We start from the raw sequence: 21,527 nt of genomic DNA, 5'->3' as shown, positions 1-21,527 counted from the left end.
GCACAGAGAATCAAGATATTGACATTAACGTCTCCCTAAGCGTGCCTGGCCTCACGGATATATGAGCCCCTGAGTACGGTACTGTGCTCCGGCATGTTATCTGTCCACAAAGCATGTATTCAGTGTCGCAAGTTCCCTCAGAGAACTTGTGCCCACGGGCATGCACATGGACATGTTTGTCCGGAAGGTGAGCGTACGTGTGACCCAAGACGAGCAGACGCACATGTGCCTGACACAGAGCCCCTTGTTTATCATCAGACGTGCACTCCTGAGCAGGGGATGACCCATGCCCCTGTCCCCTTGATTGTGGGCCAACCGAGGCCAGCGAGGCCCCTGCCCGGGTACCTGCGCCCTTAAGTCGGGTTCCACGGACACGTGCGCCCCACTGCGGCCGCTCTCCGGCATCGCCTCGCGCGCCCTGCCCACACGCCCGTCCCGTCGCTGCGCCTGCGCACGCCCCCCCTTTTACGGCGCCGTAAAGCAGCTCGGCCAAATCGGCGGCCGCAGGTCCGGGTGAGATCCCGCCCGCCGCGACCCCTCCCCGGCCCGGGCCGCGTCCATTTCCCGACCCCCCTCCCCGCGGGCCTTTGGGTCCTGGGCCAGGGTCTCGGTGTTCGCGATCCCCGGTCATCCCCCACCTCGTCCCATCCGCCGGGGGTGGGGAGCACGAGGAGGGTGGGCTCCTACCCGCTACCGTTGTCTGGTCCACACCCGCGCCGAGGTCACGGGATCCCGGTCTTTCCGTGGCTTAGCTCACCAACCCCATGGCAGCCGGGTGCAGGGGTTTCTACGCTCTCCGTCCCATCTCGCGCGCTGGGCCCTCCCCATGTAGGCGGCTGCGCAGCGGGGCAGGGACGTCCTGGAGCTCCTAAAATTCCCTCCGGTGCGCTTTTCATCCTCCACACTGACCCTAGTTGGGGCCCTGTCTCAGCCTCCCCAGACCCGTCCGGCCTCTGGTCCCGTCCCTGCGTAGTGGGGGGTTGGGGCTCTCAGCTACCCCTCCTGACGGTGGGTTTGTGTGTGTGTCTCCGGGCCCTTGACATCGCCCATCCGCGGCCATTCTCATCGCAGATCCACAGTGTGTTTGTCTCAGCATCCCCTAGGGATTTTCTCCCCACAGCCCCACTTCCGGGTCTTTCCCGCCACCGATGGCTTCTCGCTCTGGAGTGGGAGGATCACGGCGCCCCCTCCTGGCTCCGCTCACATCCCGGGTCCGAGTCCACCCCCTCCGTCTTGTTTCCCACAGTGCAGCTAGTTTTCTGGAAAGCACGAGGGTGGGGGGCTCTCAGCGCCTTCCCTGGCCACCCCTCCCCTCTTTTTACCAGCGTGGGTCTACTCCAAGAGGCATGCTTCGTGCCTGACAAATTCGGTGTGCCCGAGGGTGCGGGTTTACAAGGGTTGCCAGCATCCTCTCCTGGCTCGCTCCATGTGCCTTGCTTGTTCCTCAAGGCCCCAAACCCTCCTGGCCCTGGGTCTCACCACACCCCCTTACTTCTCTCTTCTGACTTCACCCTGGGAAATCAGCGCTGTTGCTGCTGGAGAGCCTGAGGTGGGGGAGGGATTACTGCTGTGTCCTCTCACGGCTCCTCACCCTCGTCCCCTCCTTGCCCTAGGTCTGACGCCCTGCCCCCTCCCCACACATGTGTCTTCTCGTTACTGGTACCGGCTTGAAGGGTTCAGGACGATGCTTTTAATGCACAAAGATCACCTGGAACTCATGGGTTGGGGAGGTTTCGAGTGCCTCCTGGGTATCTCTCCTCCCACTTTCCCTCTCCATCAGAGAATAGAAGTGTTACTTGCTCAGTTGTGTCATGATTCTGCGACCCCATGGATGGTAGCCAGCCAGGCTCCTCTGTCCATGGGATTCTCCAGGCAAGAATATTAGAGTGGGTTGCCATTCCTTTCTCTAGGGGATCTTCCCTCCTCAGGGATCGAGCTCAGGTCTCCCACGTTGCAGGCAGAGTCTTTACCATCTGAGCCACCAGGGAAGCCCTCCACTTGCCTCCCTCCCAAGCCCTCTCCTGGACAAGGGTATAAGCCTCATAAGGGAGGTATGCTTTATACGCAGGTGGATTCTCTTTTTCTTCTCATCTCTTCCCACATGGGAAATCAGCAATGGCATGCTCGCGGGAGGTGGTTGGGAGGGGTCTCCTTCCCGCCTCTGACACCCATGTTTCTTCTCCCTGCAGGGCGGCGGCATGGAGGCGCGCTTCACGCGTGGGAAGTCGGCGCTGCTGGAACGTGCACTGGCCCGGCCGCGCACCGAGGTGAGCCTGAGTGCCTTTGCCCTGCTCTTCTCCGAGCTGGTTCAGCACTGCCAGAGCCGCGTCTTCTCCGTGGCAGAGCTGCAGGCGCGCCTGGCGGCACTGGGCCGCCAGGTGGGTGCCCGCGTCCTGGATGCGCTGGTGGCTCGCGAAAAGGGTGCCCGGCGTGAAACCAAGGTGCTGGGTGCCCTGCTGTTCGTTAAGGGCGCCGTGTGGAAGGCGCTCTTTGGCAAGGAGGCCGACAAGCTGGAGCAGGCCAACGACGATGCCCGCACCTTCTACATCATCGAGCGCGAGCCGCTCATCAACACCTACATCTCTGTGCCCAAGGAGAACAGCACGCTCAACTGTGCCAGCTTCACCGCGGGCATCGTGGAGGCGGTGCTCACGCACAGCGGCTTCCCTGCCAAGGTCACGGCGCACTGGCACAAGGGCACCACGCTGATGATCAAGTTCGAGGAGGCGGTCATAGCCCGAGACCGGGCCCTGGAGGGCCGCTGATCCCCCCAAGATAAAGGAAGCAGACAGTCCCCTTCCCAAGTGTGTCTTGTGTCTTGTTTGAGGGCCTCGGAGATCCCCTCAACACCTCGTCCGGGGACTTCCCTGGCAGTCCAGCAGTTGGGACTCAGCATTTTCACTGCTGAGAATGTGGTTGGGGAACTAAGGTCCTGCAAGCCACACAGGGCCCTGCCAAACAAAACAAACCCCACTGTGACCCAGGCCCTTGCCTCAGGCTGCTGAGGGTGGCCAGAGGCCTAATACAATGGAGAAGTGGGGTGGGGGCAGATTTGACCTAGCTTGAGGGTTGTGGGAAGTGGGGTGGGATGCGGGGGTGGGGCAGAGGGCAGAGAAACCAGGCCCAAGGAGCTGCTGATTTGGCTCCAAAAGTGAAAGCCGCTCAGTCGGGTCCGACTGTTTGCAACCCCCATGTACTATACAGTCCCTGGAATTCTCCAGGCCAGAATACTGGAGTGGGTAGCCTTTCCCTTCTCCAGGGGATCTTTCCAACTCAGGGATCAACCCAGGTCTCCTTCATTGCAGGCAGATTCTTTACCAGCTGAGCCACAAGGGAAGCCCCCTGCTGGTTTGGCTGGGGGGTGGGGGGAATGCTGGCACTTTCTGGAATCACAGCTGGAGGCCATCCATCTGCAGAAGAGGTGTGGGGCGGTGGTGATTAGGGTTCAGGTAGGGTTCTGGCAGGGGTCTGGCTGAGGGAGTTTCCTTTAGACCAGGGGCTGGCTTTACTTTATGTAAAAGACCAGAGAGTGAACAGTTGCCTCCCTACCCCCCAGCCTCTCCGGTTACTTTGCGCCCACAGGGGTAGGCAGCAGTAGGTTGAGGAGTGGATGTAGCTGCGCATCTAGAAAGCAAGCAGAAGGTAGTTTGTCAACTCCCCTCCCCCCCCACCTTTTTTTAGACCCTTGCTGCTCCCAGTGTGGTCCTGGGGCTTGGCATCAGCATTTGAAACCAATTGGGTGTCATCTTGGGGGCTCTGAAGGGCCCCGGTACCATGGTCCTTTATGTCTCAGCAAAGAAGAGAATTCAGTGAGTGGCGAAGTGATAGATAAGAAATGATTGATTAGAACAAGACACTGGCAAGGCTTTACAAGCAGGTGGGTGAGAAATGCCACACCCTGAGAATTTAACTGGGCTACAGTTTTATAATCAAAGGAAAAGCGCGGAGGGGGAGAAGACCTCCTTTGTCTTTCTTGAGTAGACGTCATGCTTCTACCATCAGCTGCTTCTGGGTGGGCAGGGGAGCTTTTTTGTCCCCATGTGGTCAAACTAGGGCTGCAAATTATTCTTCTTGTGTGCAGTGAGCTTGTCCCAGGAATCACTAACTTACTGAGCGTTCTGGGCAGGAGATGGGGCTTATGTCACCATTGTTTTATTGTTTTGGGTCATGTCCCGAGCTTCTGATACACGGTTATGCTGCTAAGCAAGCCTGGTTAGTTTTGTGGTTAAGCAAATCTGCTTTCTTAAGCAATCGTTAATTTACAGGGGTCTCCCATATCTTTCTACTTACAATCCCCTAGCAGGATTAGCTATCTAATAACCTACTTTGTCTGTTTGCATACGTGCATGCTCAGTTGCTTCCGTTGTGTCTGACCCTTTGTGACCCTATGGACCGTAGCCCCGCCAGGCTCCAGAATCCTCCTGGGATACTCCAGGAAAGAATACTGGAGTGGGTTGCCATGCCTTCCTCCAAGGGATCTTCCCAGCCCCGGGATCAAACCCACCTCTCCTGCATTGCAGGTGGATTCTTCACGCACTGAGCCACCTGGGAAGCCCCTTTTCTCTGTCTCTATCACATCTTGAGAGCCTGTCGGAAATGCAGACGCTCAGGCCCACCCCAGACTAACAATCAGAGTCTGTATTTTAGCGAGGTCCCCAGGGGATTCCTGCGTGCACACTGGGGTGGCTGCCCCAGCCCCCACTCCCCAGAGTTTCCAGTTCTGCAGATCTGGGCCCCAGCTGGGGATTTGCATCTCTAACAAGTTCCCAGGAACTGCTGGTACTCCGAAGGGGGAGGTGTAGGGGAGGGGGCCCATTTTGAGAACCCTGGCTCTTGCGGCTTGCTTCTCAAGGGGAAATGGGCAGGCTCTCTGCAGAATCATCTGGGCGCTTAAAATAGTTTGCGGTTAATTTCTGAACATGTGAGCCATGCCTGGACACACCTTCCTTGTTCGAAAAGGAGGATGATTACACTTGAGGTGAATTGCGACCTGTGCCCACCACCCTTGGTCCCTGATCACTCCTTCCTCCCCCCGCCCCGCCCAAGGAAAGCCCTTTTGGACTTTTGGGGGGGAAATTTCTTCAAATTTTCACTTCCTCTCTCTCCCAGCCCCAAGACCTGAACAAGTGTGTTTTGAGAGGGAATCTCAGACGCTTTTGCTTGGGTCCCCCTCACGGCTTATGAGAAGGGTTTAAGGGCAGAGTGGGTGCAGCTTTTCCACTGACTGTTTGGAGGGGGATACAGGATGGGGAGGTGGGGGTGCGGTGGAGTGGGAGTGCCAGGCTTGGTCGGGGGCAGCTTCAGTCATCCCAGCAAGAGATGAGGCTCAGCACATTGCCAAGGAGGTGCTGGGTGTCAACAGGAGAAACAAAACAACCCTGTGTAGCGCACAGATGATCAGGAAATGGCTATTGGGGTGGGGGTGTTGGGGGGGCCGGAGGGGAGGCAGCCCTGGGCAGCTGGGAGAGGGCTAGCTGGGGTGGCAGCCTGAACCAGGGGTGAGGAGGCAGTGGCGGTACCTGGAGGCTGGCGAGCCAGAGGCTCTGGGAAGCCGGATTTCAGAGGGAGCCGCGGGAATCACCTGCGGGCTGAGCAACCCGAGGTCCTCAGGGACCCTAGAGAGAGAGGCTTCCGGGCCCACTGGGGCAGGGCCAGATTGTAGGAGCGAGGGGCAGGAGGTCGGGGTGGCAGGACAAGCTCCATTCAGAAGCCCAGCAATGAAGGATGCCCTAGAGCAGTGGTCGCCAGCCTTTTGGGCACCAGAGACCTGTTTCGTGGAAGACAATTTTTCCATGAATGGGGGATGGGAGAGGGGAGTTGTGGGGTGATTCAAGCACATTAAATTTACTGTTCACTTTATGATTATTATACCAGCTCCACCTCAGATTATCAGGCATTAGATCTCAGAAATTGGGGACCCCTGCCCTAGGGAAATAGAACAGGGGGGGAGGAGATACAGTTGGTCTCCATAGGATGCTTGGGAGCTGGGAGAGGAGAGCCCAGGGTCTTTTGCTCCCTGCAGAGGATATGTTGGGACTCAGGACAAAGGGAGAAGGTTTGGGACAAGATGAAGGCCTGTGGGGCCAGGTACCTGTTAAGGGCAAGGGAAGTATGCAGGGAACGAACTAGCAGCCACAGTCCTGCAGGTTCCCATCACAGGGGCTCTGACTTCGGATGCTTGGGACTGAAGCCCCCAGATGGAGGGGAGTGGAGTGAGGACGATGAACCCAGCACCAATCCTTGGTGAGGCAGGCAGGCAGCATCCTTCGTTTCAAGCCCCCTGAAGCAGGTGCCGAGAGCAAGTCACATGTCAATGTAATTCAACCGATATTTATTGAGCGCCTACTCTGTGCCAAGCTCTGGGGACACCGCTGAGAACAAAGGCCCCTGCTCACCTGAAACAGATCAGTAACTCACACAACCTGCTGAAAGAAGAGGCTTTGGTGCAAAAGCACAGTGGGGTAGAAGGGATGGGGAGTCAGAGATGTCCTTGTAAATGGGAGGGAGGTGGGAGGAGCATGTGCAAAGGCCCTGTGGTGGGAGTTAACCTAAATGTTGAAGGAGCAGTGAGGATGCTGGCGGAGGAGAACCTGGGGAGATACAGCCTGCAGGGGGAGTCCACACAATCAGAAAGAAGCCTGTGAGACTCTGGCTTTTTCCCTGAGCTGGAAGGAAACTTCTGGGGGTCTTAGGGCAGTGAAGAGGAAGACCTGGGTGAGCAAGGAGGGGCCTGCACCAAGGCTGAAGCAGGAGGGGGTAAGAAGGGGGGGGGATTCTGAATGTGGCTTGACTGGGGCCTTGGCTCTTTCTCATGGGTTTGGGAGGGGGTTGGTGAGAGAAAGAGGTGGCGAGGGTGACCCCCTGTCGACCTGAGCAGCCTGGAGGCAGAAGCCTGAGTTCCCATGAGGAGAGGTTAGGTAGGCAGCTGTGCACTGGCTCAGGGTTCTGAGGAAGGGTTTGGGGGAAAGGAAAATCTCGGGGTGCTGCCAGGGAGAGTGAACAGCTGAGTGGGGGTTCTAGCCCATGTTTCACTCAAGGGGTCAGCTTTGTCCCCACCCTTTTCTGGGCCCCAGGGAACCCTCCACAGCCTCCAAACGTGTGGCTGGGGCTTAGTTTGGCCCTTGACTCTTAGGATTCTGCATGGTCCTGGGTGGCCCATTGTGGGTCTCTCCTCTTTCTCAAGTGGGCCCGAGAATCACATGAGCATGTCTGGCTCTTCCTTTTCTAGACAAGAAACAGAGTGGGCAGGTGAGGTGCTTAACCAGGGGCAGCCTAAGATCCTGGTCTGCCTCCCTCCATGGCTCCCCAGAGATGTGCGGCTGACCTTGGTCAAATCTGGGGTTGGTGCTGCCCCGGCCTCCCAGACCCTGTGTGGGGGTGGGGCCAGCAGCTGAGGACCCAAACAGGCCTCCAGGTGACCTGCCCACCTCCCCCATGAGCTTCTCCAGCCTTCTGTGTACTGGGCCCTATTCTGGACTGAGAACTACGTTCACGGCAGTCCACTGCCTTGCCCTGCAATATGCCTGAGTGTCTAGGGGTGTACTCTGCTTCATCAGACCCGAGTCTTCATCTTCAGGTCCTGCCTAGTAAATGCTTCTTATAATGAAGTAGGAAAAAAAAAAAAAAAAAAAAAAACCCGGGGAACCATCCATGCCATTTCAGTTCCTGGTACTCAGGGGTGGCCCCGGGCACCATGTCCGACAACTCCCAGCACCCCTGCTGCACACCTGGAGACCAGAGCCAGCAAGGCCCCGAGGAGAGGGCACGAGGGGCCGTCATGGCCCCATCCTATTGATGCAGATCGGTGGCGGGGGTGCACTGGCGGCCTGAGCTGAGGTCTCTGTCCTCTGGGGCCAGGATATGGGTCTATATCAGGAGAGGGTGAGCTGAGGGTGGAGGAGGCACGCTGGGGTCTCAGGTGTTCCCTGCTGCTCCCTGGTAGGCTGGGCTGCCAGGCGCTGTGCCCCAAAGGGAAGGGGGCTTCTAGCCTCCAAACTGGAGGGCAGGGGATTCTCAGATTGGGAACTCCAAGCACTTGAGGGCAGGGCAGTGGTGATGGCCCGCTGGGCTGAGAGGCAAGGGATGGGCCCTCGGGGATGTTGGTGGGGACACGGGAATGAGTCTGCTGCTTCTGCTTGCTGGGGGTCCTCAGGGTCTTGCTGTGGATCGGGCTGTTCCCGTGCTCAAGGTGGAGGAGTGACGAAGAAGGGTGCAGCTGGAGGGTGGGCAAGGGCACCCAGGGCCGAGGTGGCAGGCCAACGCTCAGCACGTGGCCAGCCGGTCACACACCCAGCCGTGCAGATCGCTGCCACAGAAGGCGTCATTCCACTTCCCAGAGCCCAGCATCATCACGCAGTTCTCACCCTGGCCCCCGTCGTTGGGCTCCCCTGGCTGCCAGTTGCTGGAGCAGAAGGCTTCAGGTCAGAGGATGAGGAAGGAGGAAGGGTCCCCTGGGCCCTCCCCACCCCATCACTGGATTCCCATCACAATTCCCAGCAGCCTGGAGAAACCACCCTCCCTCCTCCGAGTCTAGTCTGAATCCAAACCCTGACCATCTCCCTTGGGTTCCATCCACAATCTCCCCAAGGCACATACCCCCAAAAACCCTTCTCTCCCATCACAGAAAGGCTCTCCTCCAAGGGGCCCCTCCTCTACATTCCCCCCCCCTTTACCTATAGTCCAGGGGCTGATTGTCCATCCAGATAAACTCCCCCTCAATGTCCAGGTCCCGAAGGCCAATCCAGGAGCCCCTCCAGTTGGCGCGTTTGGTCAGGAAGTCCTGGGGAGGAGGACAGGGCTGGAGGGCTGGGGAGATGTGCCTGGGTTCCCCCGCCCTCACCCCCAAGAGATCGGGGTGGGAATCTGCTGCCTCCCCTGCAGAACCCAGGCCCACCTGCTCCTCTGGGCTGTGGATGCTAACCAGCCGCCCGTCCAGGTCTTCGCAGGCATACCGGGCCTGGATCCATTTCTTGGCGCCCTCCCCGAAGTAGTAGCACTTCTTCTGGAAATAGATCCATGCCTCGGGGCACGTGTTGCACACAGAGCCTGGGGTGGAGGAGAGGCTGAGGGGGGCAGCTGTGGTGGGCACCGTGGTGGTTGCTGTGGTGGGCACCATGGTGGTTTCTGTGGTGGTTGCTGTGGTAGTTGCTGTGGTGCTGGGCACCGTGGTGGATGCTGTAGTGGATGTTGTTGTCGTGGGTACCAAGGTGGATGCTGTGTTGGGTACCGTGGAGAGCGCAATGGCGGGTGCCGTGGGTACCACAGGCAGGGTGGGTGGCAGCATCTCTCCTGGGGTCTGGGCTGAAAAGCAGATCAACCCCCGGGCCTAACAGAAAGTCTCCTTCTTCCCTGGAGCTCCCGTGTTGATGTACATGTGAGACCATCTCCACGGCAGGGGCACCTCAGCCACCACCATCATCAGCACACCCCCCCTCACTGTCAGTAACATTGTGATCACCAGCACCCCCACCACAGGTACCCACAATGGCCAGCAGCATCTCTCCACCACCAGCTCCACGGCCAGTGCCAAGCCAGCCACATCTTAGTGTCCAGTGCCAACAGCACGGGGAGGCCAACACCGCCAGTATCACTTTCTCCGCTACCATCCCCACCAACAGCTGCCCCCTGCAGTAGCCCTCGCCACCATCACGGCCATCACACCCCAACCAGCACTCTTGGTGACTTTCTGGGAAATTGAGATGATTTTCTTCTAGTTGGTCAGGGGAGTCTGTGGTGGGGGTAGGGTAGGAGAAGATTGGAGGGCTGGGTCCTGACAATCTCCATCAGGGACCACCATGGTCTTTCTTCCCTTGCCCCAACCCCAAGGAAACTCTCAGCCACTCATCACCACCAGCACTGCCCGTTGTGGTTAAATAAGGTTAATAAGGTTAAAACCACTCTTATTGGACTGACTCTCTGATTATTTAAATTAGATTTTCTTAGACTGAAGTTATGGAGGGATCCATAGCTTGGGTGGAATTTTTCTAAGGAGCCATGGGTCCACCGAACTCTGAGGAGCCCTGGGGAGACTTCCCACACATCCCACTGTAATCAGAAGTCAGCCCTCTGGGGGAACAGCGTTAAAACAGAAGAGGGCATCTCTGGTCCTTCAGGATAACTTTGGGGGATGATGCCCTGGCTCTGAGTCACATGATCATGGAGAGACAGCCACCGAGCAGGGCTCAGAACCCAGGCCATGGGGCCAGATTTGGGGGGAAGGAGTCGGGTCAAAACGAATGAGATCCAGGTTCCGGTGTGGGGGGAAGGGCATGGCGGGGTTTCTTGCTGGGATTCCCACAGCCACCCCAGGCCCCAGGGGACAGACTCCTCCACACAGAGCAGAGATCCTTCCTCTTCTCTGACCCAGCTGGGGCTTCCCAGAGGGGTGAGGGGGTGGGTCTTCAGGCAGGAACCCCCAGGTTCCACCCCAGGTTCCAGGCACAGTGATTGAACCCTTTCTGCACCTTGCTGGGACCACCCCATGACCCTCGGGACTGCCAGCATCATCCCTCTCATTGTCACCCCTGGGAAGACCCCACGGTTCCCCTGGTCCGCACTACTGCGAGGTGACTCCCTCTTTTGCCCCCTGGCTGGGTCAGACAGTCCTCCCCGAGGGCTGTGGCTGAGGGCCTCCTACCCACGACCCTCCCCTGAGTGGAGATGGGCAGAGGTGAGATCAGTAAAGAGAACTCATTTTTGGTGAATGCTCAACATCTTTACCTGGAGGAGGAAAAAGCGTGGAAGCCCCCCATCCAGGTCAGTGGAGGGGAGCTGCTGGAATCAGAGAGGGTTTTCTCTAGTGTCCCCATGTCGGTCCAGCCACACACACGGGTACACACCCATCCACACTGCCACGCGCACACCTCTACTGCAGGCTGGAACAGGTCGCACCCAAGGTTTCCCGCATGCGCCAGCCAGCCCCCTCCCCCACCCCTACCCCGGCAGGGGCACATGCTCACCGTTGGACGCGCGTAGCTCGATCCACAACTTTCCCACCTCCTCTTGGAGTCTTCCCAGTGAATCCAAGGCCTGACGCATCTCATTCAAGCCTTGAGTGGTTGGGTCAGGGGTAGTGGGGTAGGAGTCAAAGTGTGTGTTTTTAATTTGCGGAGGGGCGGGCCACAGATCCAAGCATACCTCCTTGCCCCCTACCCCCATGTTCCTCCCAAGCCGCTCACCGCGGGACTTCAAGTCACTCAGGTCAGCTCGAAGACCATCCAGGTTCCAGGAGAGCTCAGACTCTGATGGGGGTGGTGGTGGGAGCAGGGCTAGTGTCAGGGATGATGCCCCCGAGCTGCACAGCCCCACCTTAGCTCTAGAACCCAAGGCTGCACCCCACCCCGCCCCCAGCTCTCACCCTGAGATTCCATTCTCTTCTGTTCAGTTTGGATTCGTTCCATGTTCTGCATCATCTGGGCAGCTGGTTGCAGAGGAGGGGGCTCAGTGGTAAGCAAATTCTCAGACTCACCCCCCAGTAGTCCCTTCCTGACACCTCTTTTCCCACTCCACCCCCCAACCCTGCCACCAGCGTAGTCTCTTTGCCTGAGTCTTTAGAGTCACTTGCCCATTTTGCAACTCATGGAGGGCTGGAGCCCTGTGTTCACATGCTCATCCATCCTCCTCAGACCCTAAGCTCAGCTCACTCACCCTGGGATTTCTGGGCCATCTGGTCACCCTTGTGTCTTTCCAAGTCCTTGGACACCTGAGAGACTGGGGCAGGGGGAGAGAAGACCTGTCGAGCTAGGAGTGCAGGCTGGCGAATCACCCCCCACCCCAGCCCAAGTGCACAGACCACCAACACATCATCTGGATAACCACAGCTGTTGCTTAATTTAAAAGCAAATTAAAAATTGCTCTTAATTCCAAGGACACGAGTACAAGCAGATCTGGTTTTATTTCTCTTGGCAGCTAACACATGTTTTACAAGACAAAGGTCTGTGGCGACCCTGCTTTGATAAAGTCTGTGAGTGCCATTTTCCCAGCTGCATTTGCTCCCTTCCCGTCTCAGTGTCACATTTTGGTAACTCTTGCAATTTTTCAAACTTTTTCATTCTGGCTGTCTCTGTTATGATGGTCTGTGGTCAGTGATCTTTGACGTCACTCTGATAATGTTGTTAGGGCACCAGGAACCACACCCATATATGGTGAACTTAATTGATGAGTGCTGTGTGTGTTCTGACTGCTTCACTGACCAGCGGTTCCCCCATCTCTGTCCCTCTTTTGGGGCCTCCCTATCCCCTGAGATACAACAATACTGAAATGAAGTCAGTGAATATCCCTACAGCAGCCTCCAAGTGTTTAAGTAAAAGGAAGAGTCACATGTCACTCACTTTAAGTTAAAAGCTAGGAATGATGAAGTTTAGTGAGGAAGGCACCTGGAAGCCTGAAACAGACCAAAAGCTAAGCCTTTTGTACCAAACAGTTAGCTGAGTGGTGAATGCAAAGGAAATGTTCTCAGACGAAATTAAGAATGCTACTCCAATAAAGACACAAATGATATGGAAGTGAAACAGCCTCATAGCTGATACTTCTCAGTTTTGATACTTGATACTTTCTCAAGTTCTCGTGATCTGGAGAGAAGATCAAACCAGCCACAACATTTCATGAAGTCAAAGCCAAAGAAGGCTGAGCGCCATAGAATTGATGCTTTTGAACTGCGGTGCTGGAAAAGACTTGAGAGTTCCTTGGACTGCAAGGAAGTCAAACAGTCAATCCTAAAGTAAATCAACCCTAAATATTCATTGGAAGGACTGATGCTGAAGCCCAGTACTTTGGCCACCTTATGCAAACAGCCGACGCATTGTAAAAGACCCTGATGCTGGAAAAGATTGAGGGCAGGAGGAGAAGGGGGCGGCAGAGGATGAGATGGTTGCGATGGCATCACCACCTCAATGGACTTGAATTTGACCAAAGTCTGGGAAATAGTGAAGAACAGGGAAGTCTGGTGTGCTGCAGTCCATGTGGTTGCAAAGAGTCGGACGTGACTTAGTGACTGAACAACAGCAAAGCCTCATCTAGAGCAAGGCCCTAACTCTCTTCAGTTCTCGGACAGCTGAGAGAGGTGAGGAAGTTGCAAAAGAAAAGTGTTCAGCCCACAGAAGTTGGTTCATGAGGTTTAAGAAAAGAGGCCGCCCCCATAACATGAAAGAGCAAGGGGAAGGTAGCCAGTGCTGGTGTGGAAGGTTTAGCTAGTTCTCCAGAAGATCTGGCTAATTCATGAAGGTGCCTACACTAAACAAGACATTTTTGTTGTAGATTAAATAGCCTTGTACTGGAAGAAGATGCCATCTTTCATAGCTAGAAAGGAAAAGTCAATGCCTGGCATCAAAGCTTCAGAGGATGGAACTTCCCTGTGGTCCAGCGGTTAAGAATCAGCCTACCAATGCAGGGAACATGAGTTCAATCCCTGGTCTGGGGGGATCCCACATGCCTTGGAGCAACAAAACCACTGCAGCCACTGAGCTTGCATGCCTTAGAGCCTGAGCCCCACGACAAGAGAAGCCCCCATTCTCCACAAGTAGAGAAAGCCTGCATGTGGCAATGAGACCCAGAGCAGCCAACAGATAAATTTTTTAAAAGCATCCAAGGATAGGTTGACTCTCTTGTTAGGGGCTAGTGCAGCTGGTGACTTTCAGTTGAAGCCAGTGCTCATTTAACATTCTGAAAATCCTGGGGCCGTTAAGAACTATGCTAAATCTACTCATCTCATGGTCTATAAATGGAACAACAAAGCCTGGATGACAGCACACCTGTTTACAACACGCTTTACTTGGTATTTTAAGCCCACTGTTGAGACCTACTGCTTAGAGAAGAAAGCTCCTTTCAGAATATGACTGCTCATTGGCAATGCTCCGGTCACGTAAGAAATCTGATGGAAACAGACAAGGGGATTCATGTCGCTTTCATGCCCGCTAACCCAGCATCCACGCTGTGGCCCATAGATCAAGGAGGCATTTTGACTTTCAAGTCTTATTCTTTAAGAAATACATTTCGTAAGACTGGAGCTGCCAAGCTTCCCTGGTGGCCCAGACGGTTAAGAATCCTCCGCTTGCAGGAGACCTGGGTTTGATCCCTGAGGGTTGGGAATATCCCCTGGAGGAGGGCATGGTAACCCACTCCAGTATTCTTGCCTGGTCATCCCCATGGACAGAGGAGCCTGGCGGGCTATAGGCCAAGGGTTCACAAAGAGTCGGACATGACTGAGCGACTAAGCATGCCGAGTGGCCACAGACAGCGATTCCACTGATGGATCTGGGCAAAGTCCACTGAAAACCTGGAAAGGATTCGCCACTCCAAATGACATGAAGAACAAGTGTGATTCACAGGAAGAGGTCAAGCTACCAACGTTAATGGGAGTTTGGGAGGAGTTGATTCCAGCCCTCAAGAGGGTTTAAGACTTCAATGGAAGAAATCACTACAGATGCGATGGAAACAGCGAGAGAACTCTAATTAGAAGGCGAACCTGAAGACAGGCTTCCCTGGTGGGAAGAGTAAAGACGGTAAAGAGTCTGACTGCAATGCAGAAGAAGCAGGAGACCCAGGTTCAATCCCTGGGCTGGGAAGATCCCCTGGAGAAGGGAATGGCAACCCATTCCAGTATTATTCTTACCTGGAGAATTTCATAGACAGAGGAGCTTGGCGGGCTTGCAAAGAGTCAGACATGACTGAGCAACTAACACTTTCACTGAAGATGGGACTAAATTGCTGCCATCTCAGAATAAGACCCTCCAACAGCAAAAAAGATTATGACTCGCTGAAGGCTCAGATGATCAGCAATTTTTTTAGCAAGAAGGTATTTTTACATTAAGGTATGTACACTGTTTTTAGACCTAATGTTATTACACATTTAACAGACCGCAGTATCATGTAATCATAACTTCTATATATACTGAGAAACCAAAATATTCCTGTGACTTCCTTCATTGTGACATTGGCTTTATTCTGGAACCAAACCCTTGATATGTCTGAGGTCTGCCCGTACTTAGGCAAGTGCAGGCATGAGTCCAGTGAACCTATTTACCCTTCCGCCACCCAGAACAAAATGCAAAAGCAGCAGGCATTTCTCAAAAGCTCACTGGACTCGGTTCTGAGCTCTTCAAAAGTCTTTTTTTTTTTTTTTTTTTGGTTTTGTTCTTTTCCTGCCTCTTAGCACTAACATGATGCCTGTTTTACAGGTGTGGAAGCTGAGGTACAGAGCAGGTAGGCATCAGTTCCATCAGGCACAGCTCAGAGCCTCCCCTCCAAGAGTCTCTGGGTTTTCATCCCCCACCCCACCTCCTCGGGTGAGCACAGACTGACCCTTAGATCCTGGGAGAGACCCTGGAGCCCAGACTTTGTCTCTCATCCCACACCAGTCAGTGGCAGAAGCAAGACAAGAGCCTGGTTGCTGCCCCGCTGCTGCCCCGCGCCTCCCCCCGCAGCCCCTCCATACCGTTCTGGGCGGCGGTCTCCTCCAGCTGTTTTAGGTTTCGTGCACTTTCCCAGTCTGAGGCATGGGAGAAGGGGTGGATGAGGGATAGGAGAGGAGAGAAAGGGTATATTTTGGGTGTTCCCATCCATCCACACCCCACTTGCCAGCTGGAGATGGAGGTTTGGGGTGGGAAGTGTCCCAAGGTGGGGGGATGAGGGAAATTGGGCTCCCCAGGGTCTGAAAGTGGAGGTCTGGGAGGGAACACGAGATGAGGGTCTCAGGGGTCAGGGGTGTCCTCACGCCACAAGAGAAGCAGAGTCAGCAGCCCAGCCCACAGCGCCGTCGTCACCAGCGCCAGCAGGGCCAGCTGCGTTCCCCTACAGCAGCACGGCCTCCGCCTTCTGGAAAATTTCGTGAATTCTGCCAGGAACAGGGGGAGCAACAGGGGGTGCAGGGTGAGGCTAGGCTCCGGCTCGGCCGGACTTCCCATCACCCAGAGTCCTAGGAGCTCGTCCAGAGCCCACGATGGAGCAGAGGGTCTCAGTGGACCCCCAGCCTGCTCTGGACATTCACCCACACGCTGCTTTCCTGTCCGTCAGCGATTGCCACCACCTCTCATCTTCGTCTGTCCCTGCATCTCTGAGTCTGTCCCTCTGCCAGTCCAGCCCAAAGACGCCTGCTCCTTCTGCCCACACTCCAGCAGCCAGCAAGCCTGACGTGGTGCCAGGTCACTGTCCAGAGAGATGGGTCTGGGGGCCAGGAGCTGAGATCCCCCCTCCTCCACAGACCCCCCTCCCCTTCTCCCTTGTATGGATTAAGTTACCCGTCTGACCCTAATGCTGGCTCCCCAGCACCATCTCAGGAAGACTGGGTCCTCCTTCCCGGGCCCCCCAGCCCTCACCCCGATGCCTATTCCCTAAACACCAGACACTGGGTCTCAGTTCTTCCCCAAATCCAAACTCTTCCCTCACCCCCTCGGGGCTCCCCCAGAACTCTACCTTGCTGCTCCATTGCAGGCCGGGGTCCCCTGCCCTCAGCCCGGCTCTGAGGAGTCATTGTGTGAGGCTCCACTTGTTCTGAGTCCCCTTCATATGGTTGTCAGTCTATCAGGCTCCCCCGTGCCCCAGCTGGAGCTGGGTTTTTTTTTTTTTTTTCTGGTTTTGAGGGTGTTGAGTCAGGGAAGGGAGTGGCCTGAAGCTTCCTTTGTCTGCCTGGCTCTGTGCCAAGAACCCCAGTCAGGGCTCACCTCCCTTCCCTTGCTGGGCTTTTGCTAAAAAATCACTCTTCATTCCAAATAGGGACCTTGGAGCCCCACTCCTCTCCTGGGTGGAAAATAGGAAGTCAGGGTTCTTGATTTGACCAAGGTCAGCTTCAGAGAGTTCTCTCACCTGAGTAGGAACTTTCCTCCATGGCACCGCTGCTTGGATTCTCCCAGTGATGGGATGCTCACTACCTGTCAAGGCAGCCCACTTGACCGGCACAGTGGCGGCAGTCCTGGCTGGGATCTGGGTTTTAACAGGGGGTGAGGGTTAGATGTCAGGCTCTAGTTACTCACACAGGCCAGCACCTGGGACTTGAGGAGTGCAGTGACCATTGGCTGGCTTTGTTTAGTCGATGACTGGAAGTCAATGCTGCAGTTAACTGGGGGATGCAACTGGTGTGGAGGCTGAGCGGCCTGAAGCCAGAGGTGGGCAGCCAGGGCTCCATCACACGTGAGGTGCAGAGCAGGTATTCCATCAGTGTGCACCCGAGTCATCTTGGCAAGTGGCTTAACCTCAAAACCAATTTCCTCATCCACCACATGACAAAATTAAGGTACTCTACCCTGGAGAAGGCAACGGCACCCCACTCCAGTACTCTCGCCTGGAAAATCCCGTGGACGGAGGAGCCTGGTGGGCTGCAGTCCACGGGGTCGTGAAGAGTCGGACACAACTGAGCGACTTCACTTTCACTTTTCACTTTCATGCATTGGAGAAGGAAATGGCAACCCACTCCAGTGTTCTTGCCTGGAGAATCCCAGGGACGGGGGAGCCTGGTGGGCTGCCGTCTATGGGGTCGCACAGAGTCGGACATGACTGAAGCGACTTAGCAGCAGCAACTCCATAGGGTGGTCTGCTCTAGGTGAATGTGTAAAGTGCTTTGGGACATAGCAAGCACCGAAAATACCATCAGCTATTGTTACTGTTGCTGCCAGTGCAACCTCAGCCCAGGACTCAATCTTTGAGCCTCAGTTTTCCCCTCTATAAAATGGGGCAACCCATGAGCCAGGGTAAGACCAAATGAGATAACAGTGGACTTAAGGCTTGTGGCACAGCTGCACACAGTGGGTCTTCAGGTCTTAAATATCTATATCAAGTATCCATTCTGTGCCAGTTCCTGCTGGGAAATGCAGACTCTGTCATCCAGGCCTCAGCTTCTTTCTCTTCCGACACGCCCAAGGCATTTTTAAAAGCCTCTTGACTCTAAAGTACCTACTAGGTGCTGAAGAGCATGGGCTTTGCCATCAGAGAAGCCTGGGGTCCACTAGCTGCCCTGCCTTGCTGGGTGACGATGGGCAAGTTGCTTCCCCTCTCTGAGTCTCAGAAGGGGACAGCCAGGCTGTCGCTCAAACTGGGTCTTTCGCCATCCTGGAGGAAGCCAAAGGGGTCACCATCTTGTGGCCGGACATGCCTGAGCCCGTGCTGACCAGACCTGGGACCGAGTCCTGGCTTCTCCCTAGACAAATGACTCAGTTTGCCCATCTGTAAACGGGGCGAGTGGCAACACTGGCTCTCCTGGAGGCAGCATTGGAGGTGCTGGTACACTGTAGGTGAACTAAGGGACTCAGAGGCGAAGGAATCTGCCCACATCACACCGCGGTGGGACTGGACCTAGAAACCAGGCTGAGTGACCGCAGAACCTATTGGCTCCACCCCTGGGAGACATGACCTCCTGGTGTGTGTGCTGCTGAGGGCTGGGGTGACAGGGTCCTATGCCAGCCCACCTCTCTAACACAAGCACTCCTTCCCCTGCTTACAGCCTTTATAGCTCCCAGGGTCCGGCACGATCAGACCCTCATGCACCCACCGAGCCCATCTCTCTTGCTCAGTCATGCCAATCGCCTGGGTTTCACTTCCCTGAACCTGCCCCCTGCACACACCTGGCAATTCCATCCCCCCCTGCCCCCCTGCCCACTATCCGTTTCATAGGCAGTCCTCCTCCTGGTCATCCCTTGAGCCTCAGTCCAGAGGTCGGTTCTTCCAGGAAGCCTTTATAGTTTCCACAACCATCACACACACACACACACACACACACACACTCAGAGGCACGGACACACAATCACATGTGTTGCATACTCACATGAGTTTTGAGTGTGTCGCTGTCCTCCTGGTCAGTTGGGGCCAATGGGAGAGGCTGGCAGAAGCCACGGGCTGTGGTGAGGAGTTTAAACCCAGAGAGATACTTTCTTCTGAAACTAGATTCACCCACTGCTTCTATTTTCACAGACCTAATTATGGGCTCGCCACCCGGATAACCCCAGTCCACGCATGGGCTCCTCTGAAGCTCCCTGCCACCCAGGCAGGTCTCTGCTATGTTGAGCTCCATCTCTCAGGTGAACAAACTGAGTTCTGAGGCACCAAGTCACCTTCCCAAACTGCCAAAGGGGCTAAGTGATAGAGTCAGGATTTGCACCCCAAAATGACCAAATCATCATGCTGGGAAGAGGGAGAGAGACACAGAGAGATGGAGAGAGAGGGGGATGGAGAGAGAGGGAGAGAGAGACATGGAGAGAGAGAAAGAGAGACAAAGAGATGGAGAGAGGGACAGAGAGGGAGGGAGGAGAGAGAAAAAAATAAGGAAGGAGGGAGGGAGGGAAGGATGAAAAAGAAACATGAGATAATGTGATAACCTTCCGGTCAAATACTGAGAGTTTTGTTATATGGTTTATTTTAGTAGCAGCCCATGTTGGGCACAGTCCTCTGTGTCTTAGATGCATTAACAAATGTAACGTTCCTGACCAACCAGCTTATCAGGCAGACAGTTTTGTTACCAATGCTGTCTTACGGATGAAAGCTGGAAAGCACAGAGAAGATAAGTGGCTTTCCAAGGTCACACAGCTCACAAATGGCAGAGCCAGGATTTGAACCCAGGTTGGGTGGGTCCTGAGTCTGCAGCCTTCCCCACCATGCACCTAGCCTTGTACTGACAGGGAACTTCCTGACAGCTCATGCGTCCTGCTCTTTCTCCCTGAAACGTGTCTCCTGATCCTTAACCCAGGGCTTCTCAGTGGGGAAACGTCCTGTGCTGAACTCCTGGTTGGGCTGCCTTCCCGCCCCAGGCCCGATGCTCTGCTTCTCAGAAACCTGTGCCCACCATGTTCCACTTCCCAACCAGGACTAGGCCAGGCTGTCCACCAAGCAGGAAGGGGCTGGCTGGCGTGTCCCTGGACGGCGGACTGCAGGACAGCGAGCACTGCGCTTGCTCATGTCACAGGGTATCCCCGGCTTGGGGATGGGTAGCCTTCAGCACTTGTCTACTGAACGAATGACTCTGGTGGCCTGAGGCTGCTCATACTGGGCCCTCAGATGTCCCTTGCAACCTTGATCTGGGCTAACTGGGGGGGCCTGAACCCTTGGCATGGTTTACCGAGTGACAGAGGAGAAACACTTTAAGTTGGGGAGAGAGTTATCAGCTGGGCGTCAGAGAGAGGTCACAGGGAGCCACTGAGCGGCCAGAGATGGCAGGAAGCCTGGGGAGTGGGGACACTGGGGGATGTCCATGGGGGCCAGGAGGCAATGGGGACAGTGGTGGGGGCTGTCATCTGATCCAGGAACCAGAGGAAGTGGCCGGGGGCAGTGGCTATGTAGATGAAGAGACACAGGTAGGTTTGAGGTGAGATGGTCTTGGTGATAGGAAAGAGATGGGGACGGGTGCTCAGAAGATGCTATGGAAAATGACCAGTCTTGGCAGGAGTGTCTGGGTGGACAGCCGGGCACTGAGGACACCAGAAGAGGAGGAGAAAGTTTGGGAACAAGTCCTGCTGGGTTGTGGCTAGGCCTCAGGACAGAGTCCTGGATACAGGCTGCGGGCCAGAGTAGAGGCTAGTGATGGAGTCTGGAGTTTCCCAGCTTCTGACAGCTCTGCGGGTGGATGCACTCAGCCCCGATCTCTACTGGTGCCCACTGGTCCTCTATATTCTAACTGGGGCTCGAGGGCTCACTGCGTTTCTGGGTCCCTGCCAAGACTCAATTTAGACAAGAGGATGTTTGAAGGGCACGCACTGCCCCCCCACCCGGAATCTGGGGGTGGGGGACCGTATCACAGACCGCCTGCTCCCTCTTCCCTTCGGCAGTGACAACCCACGTCTCTCACTGACGTTAGGGGATAAACAGGAAACCACGCGGATGTGGGCTGTGACCCAAAGGTGTCGGTTCTGCTTTCAGGGCTGGCATCCCTGCATCGCTGCCAGTCACTCCTGGATCTGGACTCTGTAGGAACTGGTCAGAGATTAGGCAATGACTGTAAACAATTCTCAGGCAGGATCCCAGCCACAACAGGGACCCCCTGGACCCTGATTCGTCCCCCACGAGGCTCCCATCCCCAACACTAACAGGTCCACGGTGCGGCGCCCACGCAGACTCTCAGCACCAGGGACAGGGCCCGACACTCAAAGCAGCTGCGATGAAGGAAGGAACCTCGCGACCTTGACCCGGACCCGGACCCGTCCTGGCACTGCTCAGCGCTCACCCCACCTGTCCAGTTTTTCCCCGATGTTGCGAGGAGGGGCAAGGAAAGGGTGTGTGAGTGTGTGGTGGGGGAGGCAAGTAGGTGTGCCAACTTCAGGAGGACTTCCAGGCGAGGTGTCTTTAAAGCTGGGTTTCTCATTCTCTGCACTGGTTGACGTTGGATCCAGATGATTCCTCGTCGTCGGGGAGCCGTCTTGTGCATTACCGGATATTTAGCTATGGCCCCGGTCTCTGCTCTGGTCCTCCCAGGTGGCTCAGTGTTAAAGAATCTGCCTGCTAATGCAGGAGACGCGGGTTTGGTCCCTGGGTTGGGAAGATCCACTGGAGGAGGAAATGACAACCCACTCCAATATTCTTGCCTGGGAAATCCCATGGACAGAGGAGCGTGCCGG

At 55.7% G+C, this 21,527-nt stretch overlaps 2 protein-coding genes across 5 annotated transcripts; one reads left to right on the top strand and one right to left on the bottom strand.

The window, feature by feature from the left end:
- On the top strand, positions 424-2,800 carry TRAPPC5 (trafficking protein particle complex 5). Of its 3 annotated transcripts, none has more exons than XM_018050997.1 (2): positions 424-507; positions 2,190-2,800. In XM_018050997.1, exon 2 carries the CDS (start codon positions 2,199-2,201, stop codon positions 2,763-2,765), a length of 567 nt encoding a protein of 188 aa, XP_017906486.1. In that variant the 5' UTR covers positions 424-507; positions 2,190-2,198; the 3' UTR covers positions 2,766-2,800. The 3 variants fall into 3 exon arrangements, with proteins under 3 accessions (XP_017906486.1, XP_017906485.1, XP_005682464.1); XM_018050996.1 differs by having other exon boundaries at positions 429-513; XM_005682407.3 differs by lacking the exon at positions 424-507 and adding an exon at positions 1,937-2,051.
- Positions 6,311-16,524, bottom strand: FCER2 (Fc fragment of IgE receptor II). 2 transcript variants are annotated; one of them, XM_013965193.2, is made up of 10 exons: positions 16,408-16,524; positions 15,710-15,829; positions 15,431-15,484; positions 11,647-11,709; positions 11,357-11,419; positions 11,178-11,240; positions 10,959-11,048; positions 8,894-9,300; positions 8,673-8,779; positions 6,311-8,401 (listed from the first exon to the last, which is right to left on the bottom strand). In XM_013965193.2, the coding sequence occupies exons 1-10, from the start codon at positions 16,463-16,465 to the stop codon at positions 8,263-8,265; spliced, it is 1,164 nt and encodes a 387-aa protein (XP_013820647.1). In that variant the 5' UTR covers positions 16,466-16,524; the 3' UTR covers positions 6,311-8,262. The 2 variants fall into 2 exon arrangements, with proteins under 2 accessions (XP_013820647.1, XP_005682465.1); XM_005682408.3 differs by having other exon boundaries at positions 8,894-9,045.

Source organism: Capra hircus, chromosome 7, assembly GCF_001704415.2.
Source record: "Capra hircus breed San Clemente chromosome 7, ASM170441v1, whole genome shotgun sequence".
NCBI lineage: Eukaryota > Metazoa > Chordata > Mammalia > Artiodactyla > Bovidae > Capra > Capra hircus.
Note: the sequence above shows the minus strand (reverse complement) of the source record. Positions and strands in the feature narration are given on the sequence as shown.

Excerpts from the sequence above, each read along its gene's own strand:
- TRAPPC5 (XM_018050997.1), top strand. The coding sequence starts at position 2,199 with ATGGAGGCGCGCTTCACGCGTGGGAAGTCGGCGCTGCTGGAACGTGCA.
- FCER2 (XM_013965193.2), bottom strand. The coding sequence starts at position 16,465 with ATGACTCCTCAGAGCCGGGCTGAGGGCAGGGGACCCCGGCCTGCAATG. Across the intron at positions 11,420-11,646 it reads GATGGCCCAGAAATCCCAGG|CTGCCCAGATGATGCAGAAC; the intron begins GTGAGTGAGCTG and ends CTCTGCAACCAG. Across the intron at positions 9,301-10,958 it reads CGAGCTACGCGCGTCCAACG|CCCAGACCCCAGGAGAGATG; the intron begins GTGAGCATGTGC and ends TCTGCTTTTCAG.